The 14,636-nt window shown below is 48.2% G+C and overlaps 1 protein-coding gene across 14 annotated transcripts in view; it reads right to left on the bottom strand.

The window, feature by feature from the left end:
• Positions 1–12,409, bottom strand: part of KIAA0100 — a 26,439-nt gene extending 14,030 nt beyond the window's left edge. For 4 of the 14 annotated variants that reach the window (XR_011423374.1, XR_011423373.1, XR_011423375.1 and 1 more), the window contains exons 1-21: positions 11,623–11,917; positions 11,271–11,394; positions 10,464–10,513; positions 10,018–10,165; positions 9,720–9,838; positions 9,426–9,486; positions 9,050–9,239; positions 8,353–8,476; positions 8,066–8,190; positions 7,744–7,811; positions 7,483–7,628; positions 6,681–6,799; positions 6,407–6,570; positions 5,991–6,249; positions 5,285–5,490; positions 2,153–3,245; positions 1,545–1,736; positions 1,201–1,403; positions 935–1,053; positions 593–813; positions 83–273 (exon numbers count right to left, since the gene is read on the bottom strand). Coding sequence is in view for 7 of the 14 variants with exons in the window: in XM_023653097.2 (XP_023508865.2) it covers positions 83–273; positions 593–813; positions 935–1,053; positions 1,201–1,403; positions 1,545–1,736; positions 2,153–3,245; positions 5,285–5,490; positions 5,991–6,249; positions 6,407–6,570; positions 6,681–6,799; positions 7,483–7,628; positions 7,744–7,811; positions 8,066–8,190; positions 8,353–8,476; positions 9,050–9,239; positions 9,426–9,486; positions 9,720–9,838; positions 10,018–10,165; positions 10,464–10,513; positions 11,271–11,394; positions 11,623–11,711 (4,011 nt within the window). In the remaining 7 variants the exon portion in view is untranslated. The other 10 variants (XR_011423377.1, XR_011423378.1, XM_023653097.2 and 7 more) reach the window with 8 other exon arrangements.
• Positions 12,410–14,636: the final 2,227 nt, after the last annotated feature.

Here is a 14,636-nt window from a genome sequence, read left to right on the forward strand (position 1 = left end):
ATGGAGACCTAATAAGAGAAGACAAGAAAACTAGGGAAGGGGAACAGAACTGAAGATGTCAGCAGGGTCATCAGAGCCTGACCTGCAACTGGGGAAAGAGTGCAGTATAGGAAAGCTGCTTGTAGTGCTGGCCAAGTTTCTTCTTGCTGGGTTTCAGGTTATTGAAGAGCTTTCCCCTGCAGATAGGCCTTGTGACACTAGTCCAAGTTGCCCAAAAGTTTTGCATCCAGCGCAGGGTACTACTATATAGCAGAATTCGGGGCTGGGATATTGCTGCAAAGGAAAGGATAGACATTTCCTACCTGTAGTTAAAACATAGAGATGAAACTAAATCCTTCCCTAGCTTCAGGTTTTAGAGGTTTAAAAACCCAAACAGTACTCAGCCTCACACTCAAAGGAGAGGGGTCCAACACCCTCTCCTTTCAAAGATCCAAGCTCTTTGCTTTCACTAACCCTCTCCAAAAAAAAGGTCTAACCCAAGTCTTCCTTTGCCCTTTCCCTATCCCTTCCCCAGGGGGTCAAGCTGAAGTCCTCAGTGTCTAAGCCCATCCTCCCAGTCCTTCCTCCCCCTTGCCCCAAACCCAAGCCTCACTCCCGCTGTGCTGAGTCAGATCCATCTTGATGGAGAGATTGAGGTTCTCAGAGCGGAAGGCCCGGTAGGAGTCATGGAGCTGGCCCAATGGCACCTCAGGCAGGAATTCTGGGGCCCGCAGAGTGACACCATGGTGATCATAGGGGTTCCCATGGCATAGCCACTGCAGATCCAGTGTCATGCAGAGGTCAGGCAGGTGAAGGAAGCAGCAGTCGTCATACCTGCCTCACAAGAGAGCCCCAGGGCTCAGTGCCCTGGTTATTTGCAGCCCCTTGGCTCTTCCCCTCTCCTTCCACCCTGAGTCCCTCACCCTGTTAAGGTCCCACCCATCAATCCACTCACTTAGAGGCTGTTCTCACGTTGACATCCAAGTCACCCTTGAACACAAACTGACCCGGTTTCCAATGAAAAGACAAGTGGCTCCACTCCCAGTGCATATTTTCAGTTGTGTTGTAAGGATCCTATAACCACCCACAAGAACTTGGTGAGATATGGATAAGAGTATCACCCTCATCTTCCAAATCAGTACATTTCTTTCTTCCCCTATGTGCTGTACAAGCCCCAACCATACCACCCTAATAAGAAAACAACTCCTCTAGGCACCTCACCTCAGTAGCCAGCTGGTGCAGGTTTGCCTGTTCAATGTCCATATGCCAGTCCCCATGGAACAGAAGACGGCTCTTGTCCCACCAGGGCAAGGGTGGGCTGGGGTCAGCTGAGGGCTTGGTCAAGAGGTCCACAGATTGGCCAATCAGTGTCCAGGCTGGATCCCAGCATGGGCCCCACACCACTGTGTACTGGAAGATTTCCGCTGGGGTAGATAGGCAAAGGGTACACCTTGTTACACAACTTCATCCCTCTTCTTCCTTCACTCCAGAAGGGCCTCAGCTCATCTCCCAACCCAGCCATCACAAACATGTCTTAGCCAAACCAACTGCCCTCCTCTACTCACAGTGGAAGTCGTGGTAGAACTTGAGTGGGGGCATGTTCCTCTCTACTGCCACGTTACCCCATGGAAGCCCCAAATGCAGGATTTGACGCCGACGGGAACAAGGCTGACCGCTCTGCTCGGTGCCCACAAGTCTACCCATCAGCCGCCAGTCATGGATCTCAAACAGGTACCGGGGATAGTCTCTTATCCGAACTGTGATTATAGGGAGGATACACACTGGCTATTCAAGGGACTATCTCAGCACTCTCAGGCATTCTTCTCCCTGCCACTATTTTTACCCATCTGTTTCACAAAGTCAATGAGAGAATAAGAAGGAGCAGTTGGCAGCAAAGCTGAAAAGGGGCATGGAGACACTGAGCAGATGGTGAGGGGACTAACACTGAGATCCAAGTGTTAGTTGTGTTAGTTGTCCCTTTATATTAGCCAACCAGTTTCAGTATGAAATTCAGGAACAGAAAAACGGGAAGAGGAGCCTACCCATCCCACTCTACCCACCCAAAAACAGCCACACTTCCCGATATAACCAAGCTCCTCTGTGATCACTCCAAGAGCTCCCTGGATCTCTGAGGACAAACACCAGGCCCTGCAAATAAGGAAGTACTACTTACCCAGAAACGTCTTGACACTGCACTTAAGCATACGACACCAGTGAATGACAAGATCTACTCCCTCAGCAGGAAAAGGACTCCCTGGATCAAGCTCTCGAACCTGCTCTACCACACGTTCAGGCCCGTGGAAAGAGGCATCTGCCAGAGCCACCAGCTCTAGTCCTACCAGGCTCCAAGTGAGCAGTGCCCGGCGCATGGGTGTGTTGCCATAGAGACGACGGGAGCGCTGGATGTAGATTTCAATGTTTTTGTGTTCCAGAGAGGCATAGAGCTCCTCAATTTTGCGGGCTGGCAGTAACTCCCCATGTTGCTTCCGAAGGGCAGCCACTTTGGCATCCAGCAGCTGCAGCCTTTTGGCACTCTCCTTACTTTCATCCTTCATCAGTTCATAGTTATCACGAAGTTTTACCTCAAAAATGTCATCCAGGAAAACCCATGAGAAGTGCTGAACCTTCAAGAGTAGATCAGGTGGGAGTGGGGCAAGGCTTGGAGACGCCTGAGCACGAGTTCCTTGATGCAGCCCCTTCAGCCATTTCTGAACTCCCACAGCCTCGTCCAGAGTTCGAGAGAAATCATACTGATAAGGGAACTCCACTGACAGTGAGCCCAGAGAGAGGAGCCAAACACGGTTCCGGAGGGTCTGCAGCACAGGGAAGGGGTTCCGATGGAGGATCATCTCCTCCAGCTCAGGTAACAGCTGCAACTCTACCTCCTTGAAGTTGAAGATACTGTTGCCATCAAAGCCAGCAGCCAGCTCTGGGCAGTAAGCCTGCAGTGAACCCCCGTGCCGGCTCAAAGACACACTCTCAGCAGCCAAGGTAATGAACTTGTCCTCAGCTACAAAAGCTGTCAGCTTGGCTGTGCTCACCTCTAGTGCCAGGTTCAGCAGCCGCTTTGGGGGAGATGGCTCAGGGAGACGGCCTTCTGGCTCAGAAGTGGTCCCTGGAGTCTCTAGTGCAAGGGGTGGAACAGTCTTGGGAAACAGAGTGGCTCTTAGTAGGTCTCGACACTGCAAGGTGGCCAGGATGTGCTGGTACAGGTACATGTGATCTGGGGGGCTCCAGAGTAAGGTCAGCCCTGTACCACACTGAACCTTTAAAAAACAAGAGAAAAGGATCTATCAGTTACCACAACCCAGAACAGGAGAGATGGCAGGGATTTTTATACATGCACACCTGGCTCAAGAACCGTCTCCACCCAGAAGTCTTTCCTGAGTAACCATATTAATTGCCCCCTTTCCTTATTCCCCTCAGCACCAATATGCTGAGCTAACAGTTCTTACTTATCTTACACTTAAGAGCACTTACACTTTTTAAGTTTGCCTCAACTGGATTCTGAATTGAGAGCAGAGGCCACATGTTTTAATTTGGCATCTACAATAATACTTCCAAAGTATACAGCATGTGCTCAATAAACCATTTGGCTTTGTTTCTGCTCATAAGTTCTGTCTATAGCAGCCACACTCTGTATAATAACCACTGCAACAATCAATTTGAAAATGTTGCACACATTGATTGCATCTTGACTTAATTCTCTTTTTTACTTTTATTTTTTTTGAGGAAGATTAGCCCTGAGCTAACATTGGCTGCCAGTCCTCCTCTTTTTGCTGAGGAAGACTGGGGCTGAGCTAACATCATGCCCATCTTCCTCTACTTTATATGTGGGACGCCTACCACAGCATGGCTTGCCAAACGGTGCCATGTCTGCACACGGGATCCCAACCAGCAAACCCCAGGCCGCCGATGTGGAGCATGCGAACTTGACCGCTGTGCCACCAGGCCGGCCCCTTGACTTAATTCTTAAGAAGTATAAAAAGTTCTGACTACAAGTCCATACAGCAATTGACTTATGTGAAAGTATGCCTCAAAGAAGGGAGTAGAGGGGCCGGCCCGGTGGCGCGGCAGTTAAGTTCGCACGTTCTGCTTCTCGGTGGCCCGGGGTTTGCTGGTTCAGATCCAGGGTGCGGACATGGCACTGCTTGGCATGCCATGCTGTGGTAGGCGTCCCACATGTGGAGTAGAGGAAGATGGGCATGGATGTTGGCTCAGGGCCAGGCTTCCTCAGCAAAAAAGGAGGAGGACTGGCAGTAGTTAGCTCAGGGCTAATCTTCCTCAAAAAAAAAAATTAAGAAATAAAAATATAAATAAAGAAAGAAAATTAAATTGGTTATAAAAAAAAAGAGAAGGGAGTAGTGTTTGTCAGCTTGTAAAACAAAGTCAGTTCTGAATAGCTAAGCAGACAGGGAAAATTTAAATTCAAGGACAGAAAAATTCATTTGAGTTTCAGCCTCTGAAAAGGAAACTCAAGCTTCCAAAGGAAGTTGAAGTCTGACAAACAGGAAGATATCCTACTCTCCTCCTAAGAGGGTCCCATGTCCATTTGCTACCCTGAGATGGAAAGCCTCTGAAAACTTGCCCGTGCCTCCATCTTCAGATCCCTTCTAGCCTTTTGATGAGCTGAGTGCTTCAGCAAAATGACATCAGATCACGATCTTTAACAAGTCCCTTATTTTTCAGTGATATGCACTGAAACATTAACAGTTGAAATTACACGTCTGGTATCTGCTTTAAAATAATCCGAGAGGGGCCAGCCCCGCGCACTTTGCTTCAGCAGCCCAGGGTTCAACAGTTCAGATCCTGGGCGCAGACCTAGGACCGCTCATCAAGCCATGCTGTGGCAGCATCCCACATAGAAGAACTAGAATGACCTACAACTAGATATACAACAATGTACTGGGGCTTTGAGGAGAATAAGAAAAAAAGAGGAAGACTGGCAACAGATGTTAGCTCAGGGCCAATCTTCCTCACCAAAAAGCATATCAAAAAAATTAATCCCAGAGTGAGAGGCAGGGGTGATTGGTGGGAATACAACTGAAACAAGTTGGTCATAAACTGGTAATTATTGAGGCTGGGTATGGATACATGAAAGTTCATATGCTCTTTCTAGTTTTGTATATATTTTAAATTCCGTAATAAAACTAAGTTAAAAATGCACAGAACAAGCCAGGAAAAAAAAGAATACCAGGTATCATATTTCTCACAGATGAGTTTCACAACACAACTCAAAAGACTGGGAAATGCTCTAAGCATAGGGAAAAACCAATCTGACTCTACCTCCCGATAGAAGCATTACCTCTAGAGAGCGGATGCTGCTGTGATAGGTGATGGAGAGCATGGAGAGGCTGAGCACTGGAGTGGGGATATCAGGAGCCTTGCAACAGGGCTGCATCTTCTCTGTGACTGACTTCACCAGTGCAAGCACAAGTCCCTGAATACCCACAGTGGAGGTTTCAGCACTTCCCAGAACAGTCAGTGTGTCCAGTCGGACCTCTGAAGCACCTAAGATCCAGAAGCCATGTCAGCCTTGGTTTTCAGCTCTCACATGGCAACTTCAGTCCTCAGTCTCCTTTCTTATTTCCTTCACTCTACTTTATTCCTCACACCTCCATAAGTTCATTCCTCGTGTTTTAGGGAAATTTTTCCTTTCCCCTCTTAACCTACCAGATCTGGCAAGGCCAAAAAAGTTCCCTAACTCCTAAAAATTGCCCAGAGATGTATCAGTTACTCTTTGGAACTAAACACAGAAAGAAATTTTAAAAACTACATGCATCTCATTTTCTTGATCTGACATCAACCTGTCTTTTTCTTACGCATCTTAATACTTACCTCTTATAAGCCCTTAAGAAATAGCTATGCAAGACCTTCCAACATCTCATGCCTCTAATTTGGAAAATTTTCAGATAATCAGTTTCATTAAATGAGAAGGAGCTGACTGAACCACCATAACAAGCTTAGGTTACAAAGTACCCACTTCAGTAGAGACTCCCCGTCTCACTTACCAACCAGGGCAGAAAGGGTAAACAAGTTCATGTCCTCCACTTTCAAGTCCACCTTCCACAGTAATGACACAGATTCCCCCAAAGAAGACTCCCTAGAGACAGCTGACTTCCCAGATTGTGGGCCCATCAAGAATAAGATCCGAGAGAGACACTGGGCACAGGTGTCTGATGCTTCTACCTGCAGCCCTCGGATGGTACAATCAAGAAAGAGGGTATCTGACTGGGTGCTGGACAGCCCCAGAGGCTGGTTATAGCTACCCTAGAAAAGAAGCAAAGGAACCCCATTAGGAGCACACAGACACATAGTTCTGTAACGCCCTGATGTATCACCTGCTGCCAAAAAGGTGCTCAGTGCTCTCAAGCATGGCAGGATGAAGAAACTGCATGGGCCCCTGCTCACCAAAGTTCCCACTTACCTGTAGTGTGAAGGAGTCCAGGACAAGCGCCTCACCCCAAACATGCATATTAGGTGGGTGGGGTGCCCGCTGAATGTGGGAGTCACTGCCCACCCGCCAGCAGAGGTGGTCCACAGTTAGGACGCCCCGCTGATGGATACTTTGTGGCCTCAGGTGCTGGTAATCTAAACAAAGAAGGTGAGAGAGAGGAGTTCTATGGAGCACTGTAGCTACCAATTGGGCCCAGCTCCACTAATGGACAGATTCTTGTTCCTTTTCCATTCCCGAGTCTTACCTAGACAGATGGAATTGAATCCCAAGGCAAAGGGCGGTGTATCTCCAAGCTGAATGGAAATGTTGACATTGGAGATGGACGTGCTAAAGATGATGGGAGCCAGGATTTGGGGGAAAGTTCTACATAGGGACAAGATATCACTGTTTGATAAGGAAAGAATTGCAGCTTCCTATAACGAAATAGATTCTTGAAGCTCTCAAAAGTCAGAGTGAGTCTTGCTGTGATTCTTAGAATGGGATGCAACTAGAAAATAAAAGACTGAACTCATCAGTTCACTGTAACTCCCAATGGTAATCTGTAGGAATGCCAGAAAGATATTAGGTTGAACCATATGAAATTGCCATTTCATAGGTCAAATACGGTGAACATCAGCATATCATATGATTCAACCTAATACAAGAAGGTGCATCCTTCCAAACTATTAACCTTAAGTTCTCTGTGACACAATGCAAGCCCTATACAAAGAGAGATATGGCACTGCTGATATGACCTGTCACCTTATAATCTAAGGCAGACAAGGTATTGTTTATCATTTAAGTTCAGTTCAACAAACATTTATTTTGTATAATAAGGCACTGTGCTGGGCAGTGAGGACATAAAAACAAAGAGGATATCATCATATTGTCAAAAGAGTCTAGTCTAATGGAGAAGGTATATAAAATAGGAGTGCTACTGAGTCAAGGCTACTGAAACTGAGATTTAGGAAGATTAAATATATGTTTAACATAAGATCTCACTTTAAACCAAAAGAATCCTAGAGAATCTACCTGATAAGATGGTGGCTGAAAAACACTATACTGACCTTTTTTCCCTTTGTTTAAAAACAGATGAACTAGAAGCTTGGGTCTCCAGTGCTACCATGTGCAGCCAGTGAGAGAATTCCTGGTGCCGGTAATGAATAATACAAGTGTTCAGAACCAGGGAGGCTGAGAGGTCAATGGTGGTCACCTGGAAATGAGAACAACAGAACTGTGGGCTTGGGTTTTATTTCATTAGCTCATAATGCAACGATGTAGGGAGAGAGCAAAGAAAGGAATGATTCTTGGTAGCACAGTCATCATACCTGCACACTGGCCTTGAGGGAGTTGAGGCAGACAATGCGCTGACGGCTCTGAGACAGCAACAATCCATCTGTAAGGGCAGAGGGCAGATCAGAGGAGAACACTGGGAGGGCAAAAGGTAAAACTAGGAGAGGGTCAGAGGCAGGCAAGGAAATGAACAGACTCTCACTAACACTCATGAGTTGAGGCTACCTTCTCTCAGTATGTTCCCTCCTCCCCCTCCCCAGGTACACTGATATTAACTTAAGAAGATCATGTGGAGCATGGGGAAAAAGAGTCTGGTCATCCCATTGTCTCTCAGTACCAGTATACCCCCCCTTGAACCTTTCAGGAGGAGTTCAGTGCTCATCTGTGCCATATCAGAATTTGCTGTGAAGCTTCGAAGGGGCAGCTGATCCTCATCACGGTGGTACAGGAAATGCAGCAACTTCAGCGTCCAATTCAGGTGCCTGGACCAGACACAGACATTGGCTCAGAAATACATGGAATGTTATTCTTACTCCCTTTCTTTCCACAGACAAGCTCAGTGCAGCTACTAGGCTGGTTATGGAGACTCAAGCATATGGGTCCAACTATCACTCTCCGCCCTTCTGTGACAGGAGAGATCTCACCTCTTTTGACTATTCATGGACAGCACCACGCTTGTGACCTCCATCTTCACTTGGACCTGGTCTGGCAGCTGCTGAAGGAGGTATAGGCCAGGGAGAGTTGGCTCAGCCAAGTTCTCTGTCTCCTCTGAAAACATGAATGAATAATACAAGAGCCATCAATCCTCAACAATCTCAAGTATCCCAAAATGCTGTCTCGTCTTTGGCCAAATCCTCCCACATAAAGTAGGCTAAGCAAATGCCCAATTTTATGCCATAAGGCAAATATCCCAGAGATCCAGGTACCTGCTGTACTTCCTTCCCCAGAGTCTAAAAAATGGTATGGGGAGCAGGTCAGTATAATGGAGAGAATATAGGGTTTAGAGCCAAATAATTTAAACTCCATTTTTACTACTAACTAGCTATGTGACCTCAGTCAAAATACCTATCTCATCTTCCTAGGCTTCAGTTTCCTCATTTGTGAAACGCCAAGAATTTAGTGAGAGGAAACATAAAACACATAGTACAAGTCTAATTCATGATAAATACCCACTAAATGTTACTTCTTTCACTTACCACAAGCAAATACCCTATCTCCTCTAGCTATCCTCAGGGGCAAAGGCCATGGTGATTAACAAATCATACCTAAATGAGCATTGAGACTATTATTTTTTCTACCCAAGAAGAGGGCAACCAGGAAGCTCACTGACTGGGGCTTTACCTGAACAGGGAATAGGCTTGGGTGCCAGGTTTGAGCCCTGGCGCAGCAGCTGACTATGGAAGAGCCCCTCATGCAGTTCAGCATGGAGTGTCCACACATCCACAGTGACCGCCTTCAGTTGCCAACTGTTGAGGCCCACCTCTAGACACAGCTTCAGGGCCAGTGAGAGCTCTGCTAGGCAGGTGTCCTCCTGCAGGGAGAATAAGCCTCTAAGATGTGTGTGTGTGCAGGGAGTTTGGGGTCAAAATGCAATGGTCTGGAAAACTACCTTGAGGGAACCCCATAAGGACACAGAATCTACAATGTAACTCCTAAGCTCCTTCGTATCTTATGCCCAGAAAGAAACAAGACATCTGAATGACCATGGCATACTCACCAACTGGCCACTCTTTAGAACTTTGCTGTTGATCTGACTTAGGCTCACCTCACATTTTAGCCTGGGAAAGGAAAAAATTAAGAGCACTTGGCCCCTTTCCTCGCCATTTACTTTCAATCAAGCTTTGTTGGCTGGAAGGGACACGGCAAGCAGTAGTGCCTAATCTTACCTTTCCCTCAAATTGCCCAGAATGAGACCCTGACAGCTTGATAGGAAGGCCCTGACATCCACCCACCCTAAAACAACTATAAGGCAAGAACGGGACTACTAGACCCTCTTCTACCCAGTGTTTACCTTTTCCCATCACTATCCAAAAGAAAGCTGCTTTCTCTGATCTGAATATGCCACAAAGACTCAGAAGTAGCCACCTTAAGAACCATGATGTTTATAGAGTCTACGTGAATGGAGAATAGCTGGAAGGAAGAAGCAAAGATGAACAATAATTAACATCAAGGCACTGCCCTTCCTTTCCAGTGGAGAAAGAGTAAGAGGGAGCTCTTAGTATTACACCCCCAAAATATTAGAAAAATCCACCCATGACTCCAAAGCCAGCCATCCCTAGTACAGTCCAGGAAAGTGGGAGTAGTATCACCTGGCAGAAGATCTTCAATAACGATGGGCTAAAGGACAGCTCCTTTTGATGCGCCCCAGCACTCTGGGAGAATGGGGCAAAAAGGCCAGAAACCTTCTGTAGGTCCGTTCTAATACGCACTTCTCCAAAGCACAATGCCACATAGTGCCTGCCCAGAAGAGAAACCTTATTGCCACCGGGTCCACCCCTTCCATAACAGCATCATTCCCTCCCTCACATTCACTCTCCTATCCTCCCTAGAAATGTAGCTCAAATATCATAGAGGATTGTCTCATACTAGTTATCCATATCTGTCTCACAAGATAATAGCTTCCAGGCTACCAGGAGACATCAGCAAGAACCCACTTCCCTCCTTGGGCTGTGAGGCCTCTGTAGAAGAATCTCATTTTACAAACCCCAATCCCAAAATACTCCCCAAGGGAAGAGTGAGGATATAAGGTACTCACGGCAGATCATGGCTAAGGAGTTTGCTGGAAATCCACAGGCTATCAATTTCCTAAAACAGTGTGGGAGAAAGCTTTGTATACTAGCTGCTAGGTAAGCCTTGAGCAGCTTGACAAACCAGAAAAGGTTCTAAGAAAAGGAGAAAGTGCTGTAGCCCTTCCACCAAATATTCTCCATTCCATTTCCACCAGCTTCTCTCCCCAGCACTATATCCTGCTCCTCACGATGACATTAGTCGCTTAGTATTTCTCTTTTATGAATATGTTGCCCTGTTTCCCCTCTTAAATTAGAAGAGTAAGATCTTCTATTTCCTGTTATCTTAGTCCTGTACTTTACTTCTGTATCTTTCTTACATGCCCTGGACACTCTGTGCCTTACAAGCTTTTTTGACGGGAGGAAGATTGGCCTTGAGCTAACATCTGTTGCCAATCCTCTTTTTGCTTGAGGAAGATTGTCGCTGAGCTAACATCTGTGCCAGCCTTTCTCTATTTTTCATACGTGTGACACCACCACAGCATGACTTGAGGAGCAGTGTGTAGGTCCATGCCTGGGATCCGAACCCGCAGACCCCAGGCCACTGAAGCAGAGCCCACCAAACGTAACCACTATGCCACCGGGCTAGCCCTGCAAGCATTTTTAACTGAACAACTTGCATCAATCCTAGTGTTCCCAAACTAATCTAAGATCATCTTGGCAAAGAGGTGGGTTAACTAGGAAAGCCACGCAGAATTTTAAAAAAAGGAAATCCAAAGTTGAAATTCAGCTGGATCAACCCCACACACATACCTAAGGAATTCCCCAGGACTCACCACTGTTTGCTGGTGCTGCTGAAACTTAAGACTAACATTCTGGATCCAAAAAAAGGAGCCAATCTTTAGCTCTGCCTGCAGCTTCCGCTGACACCACTTGGTGGCCAACCGGACCACAAGCCACCTGCAGAAAAATCCCTGTAAGTTCAAAGGATCCTCTCCCAATTATAGCTTCCCATACCCCTTGCAGATCCTAGAAAGCCTTGCAAAAGGTGACGTGCTGAAGCTGGATCTTCTGGGCAACTCTTCTGTCTCATAAAACACCTCTCTGTCACATACATTCAGCCACAGCGATCAGGACCCTAACCCCGGAGTGTCCCCTACACTCAGATGAAATCAAACTGAACACCACCTCAAATCTTTGGGAACCCCAAAGGTAGAGAGAAGAGACCCCAACAGGAGTCGAAGTACAGGCAGCCGTGTCAGATGTCCATCACACATTCCCCAAAGGCTCTCTGTCGCCTCGCTCGAGATCGGCGTCCGCGAGAGGCACTGTGGGTCACACCCAGCCAGCTCAACGCTTCTCGGCTGGACAGCCAGACCTGTTCCGGCTTCCCAGGGCGAGGCTGCAGGTGCCCTTCGCGCTCGGTGAAGGGGACACTCAGGGGCGCGTGGAGGGGAAAGAGAGACCACCGAGTCGGACCCTCTCCTCATACACACCTATTTAGCTCCCAGCCTCAGCATTTCCTCAGGCCTCGCCCACTTCCTCAATCCCCCCGCGCCCCACCCCGACTCCCAGTTCCGCTGCGCCCGCTCCAGCCGAACGCCCCCGCTCGACCCCTCCCCGCGGCGCGCGCCCCCCTCCTCGGCCCCTCCCCCGCCACCGCCCGCGCACCTCCCCCTGCAGCGCCCTCCCCCTCCCGCGCGCCTCTGTCCAGCGCGCGCCCCCTCCTCAGTCTCCCTCCCTCCCCTGTCTCCCTCCCTCCCCTCCCCCCCGCCCCGGCCGGGATCCCCTCACCGGCCTAGGAAGAGGGCGCTGAGCGCAACCAGCAGCAAGGCCAACACCGCGGAGAAGAACAGGGGCATTCCGGCCCCGGCCCGGCCTCGCTCCGGCCCCCGCCCTGCCGGGGCCCCCTCCCGCCCGCTGCCCGCTGCCCGCTGCCCGCTGCCCGCTGCCCGCTCCCTGCTTCCCGCTGTGCCGCCGCGGGCCGACCAGCCGCGCGCGCAGGGACAGCGCTGGGCGAGGAAGCGTTGGCGCGCGTGCGCCCCGCCCCCCGCAACCCGCCAGCCAGCCAGCTGTCTCCGCACCCCGCCCCGCCCGGCGCCCGCGATCCGGCAGGGCCGACTGGCCGCCTGCACGAAGTGAAGGCGTGGCTCCGGAAGGAGAGCGCAGAGGAGCGGGCCTCGCGCCGACTGACACGCAGGCCACGCCCCCGGGCGCACCCTTCGGTGCCCGGAAAATGCGGAGCCAGGGGCTTGGCGGGGCCGGAGTCTGAGCCCGTTGCCTGGCTGGCCGTGGACCTGGTGGGCTCAGGTTCATTTCGGTCGCGGAGAGTTCCACTTTCAAAGCACTTCCCCAGGGCAGTGACGGAGTCTGCTTGACCACTTAAGGCCTGGACTGATGATACTGCGGAAGTTAAACCCCTGGATCCTAAGAAGTAGCTCTCCTGTCTTACTCGAGGGCCTTGTCTGAAAATCATTGAGGCGGCAATCAAGAGATAATTAAAAGGCCTCAAAAATCCCACCTCATTCTGTCCACCAAGGAATGTTCTGAGGGCAGTATCATTCTGGACCTTTCACTGGAGAAGTTTTCAGTGTCTACTGTCTACAGTAGTCCCTCCTTAACCATGGGTGATTCGGAGGATATGTTCCAAGATCCCCCCCGCACCCCCCCGTGGACGCCTGAAGCCACCGATAGTACCAAACTCTATATATACTATCACTTTTTGTATACATACATACCTATGACAAAATTTAATTTATAGGGGCTGGCCCCGTGGCTAAGTTTGCGCCCTCTGCTTCAGCAGCCTGGGATTTGGCCGGTTCGAATCCTGCGCTGGGACATGGCACTGCTCATCAAGCCATGCTGAGGCCAGCATCCCATATGCCACAACTAGAAGGACTCACAACTAAAAATACACAACTACATACCAGGGGGCGTTGGGGAGAAAAAGGAAAAATTTAAAAATCTTAAAAAAAAATTTATAAATTCGGCACAGTAAGAGATTAACAATAACTAATAATAAAATAGAACAATTATAACAATATACTTTAATAAAAATCACCACAGATCTTAACTTCAGCATATGATTTTTTTTCTTTCCTTATTAAGTGGAAAACTTTCACCTTTTCACTTAAAGGAAGCACTTTATGGCTTCTTCTCTTGACATATTCAAATTGCCAGCATCACTACTCTTGCGCTTTGGGGCCATTCTCAATAAGGTACTAAGTGACCTGATCTGTAACCTGGCTACTAAGTGACTAAAGGGACACAGCATATACAGCGTGGATAAGCTGGACAAAGGGATAATTCACGTCCTGGGCAGGACTCCAAGAGATTTCATCAAGCTACTCAGAATGGCCACTCAATTCAAAACTTACGAATAGTTTATTTCTGGAATTTTCCATTTAATATCTTTGGACTGAGGTTGACCATGGGTAACTGAAACCACAGATAAGGCAGAACTACTGTATAGCACAATCTGGGCACTGGGCCAGGGGGTACTACAGAAGTAGAGAATATGGTTCTTGCCCTTCAGCAACAGACAGTTTATCTGTGAAGCAATTACACAAAATGGAGAATTCAGGGTCGACTTAGTTTTGCCTGTTTCCTTCTCCATAAAATGAGGCAATTGGACAAAGTTCCTTTCCAACTCTACTACAGTGATGCTAGTACAACATAAAAAAGTGCTGAGGATTTCAAAGAAAGTGCTCCACGTCCCCTTGTTCTCATATCCCGATCTCCATAAACGTCCTTCAAGATTTTACTTGGAGACTCTTCCATTCCTTCAGATAAAGCAACATTTCAACTTTCACCTGGGTTAAAAAAAGGGGGGGGGGGGGTAAAAAGTTGTGTTTATCCCTCCAGCTGGTTTCCCTCCTTATCTAGTCCTCTCTTCAGTCATTTCACAACTCCCCAAGGGCTCCACTATTGTTTGTTTCAAGTTCACATCTACCTCTCAAGCACTATAGTTCTGCCATCCTCCTTGTAATCTGCAGCCTCCCATTAGGGTATGTTCTGTCTGTGAACCTTCATGGAAGGCCCAACAACTCAACGAAAACTCTTCCAAGCCAAGAAGGGTACCTTGCAACACATCTCCCTGCTCTCATTCATCTTGTCCAATTTGGTCTTTATTTCAAAAAAAAAAAAAAGATTGGCACCTGAGCTAACAACTGCTGCCAACCTTCTTTTTTTATCTTCTCCCC

Source organism: Equus caballus, chromosome 11 (genome assembly GCF_041296265.1).
Source record: "Equus caballus isolate H_3958 breed thoroughbred chromosome 11, TB-T2T, whole genome shotgun sequence".
Lineage (NCBI taxonomy): Eukaryota > Metazoa > Chordata > Mammalia > Perissodactyla > Equidae > Equus > Equus caballus.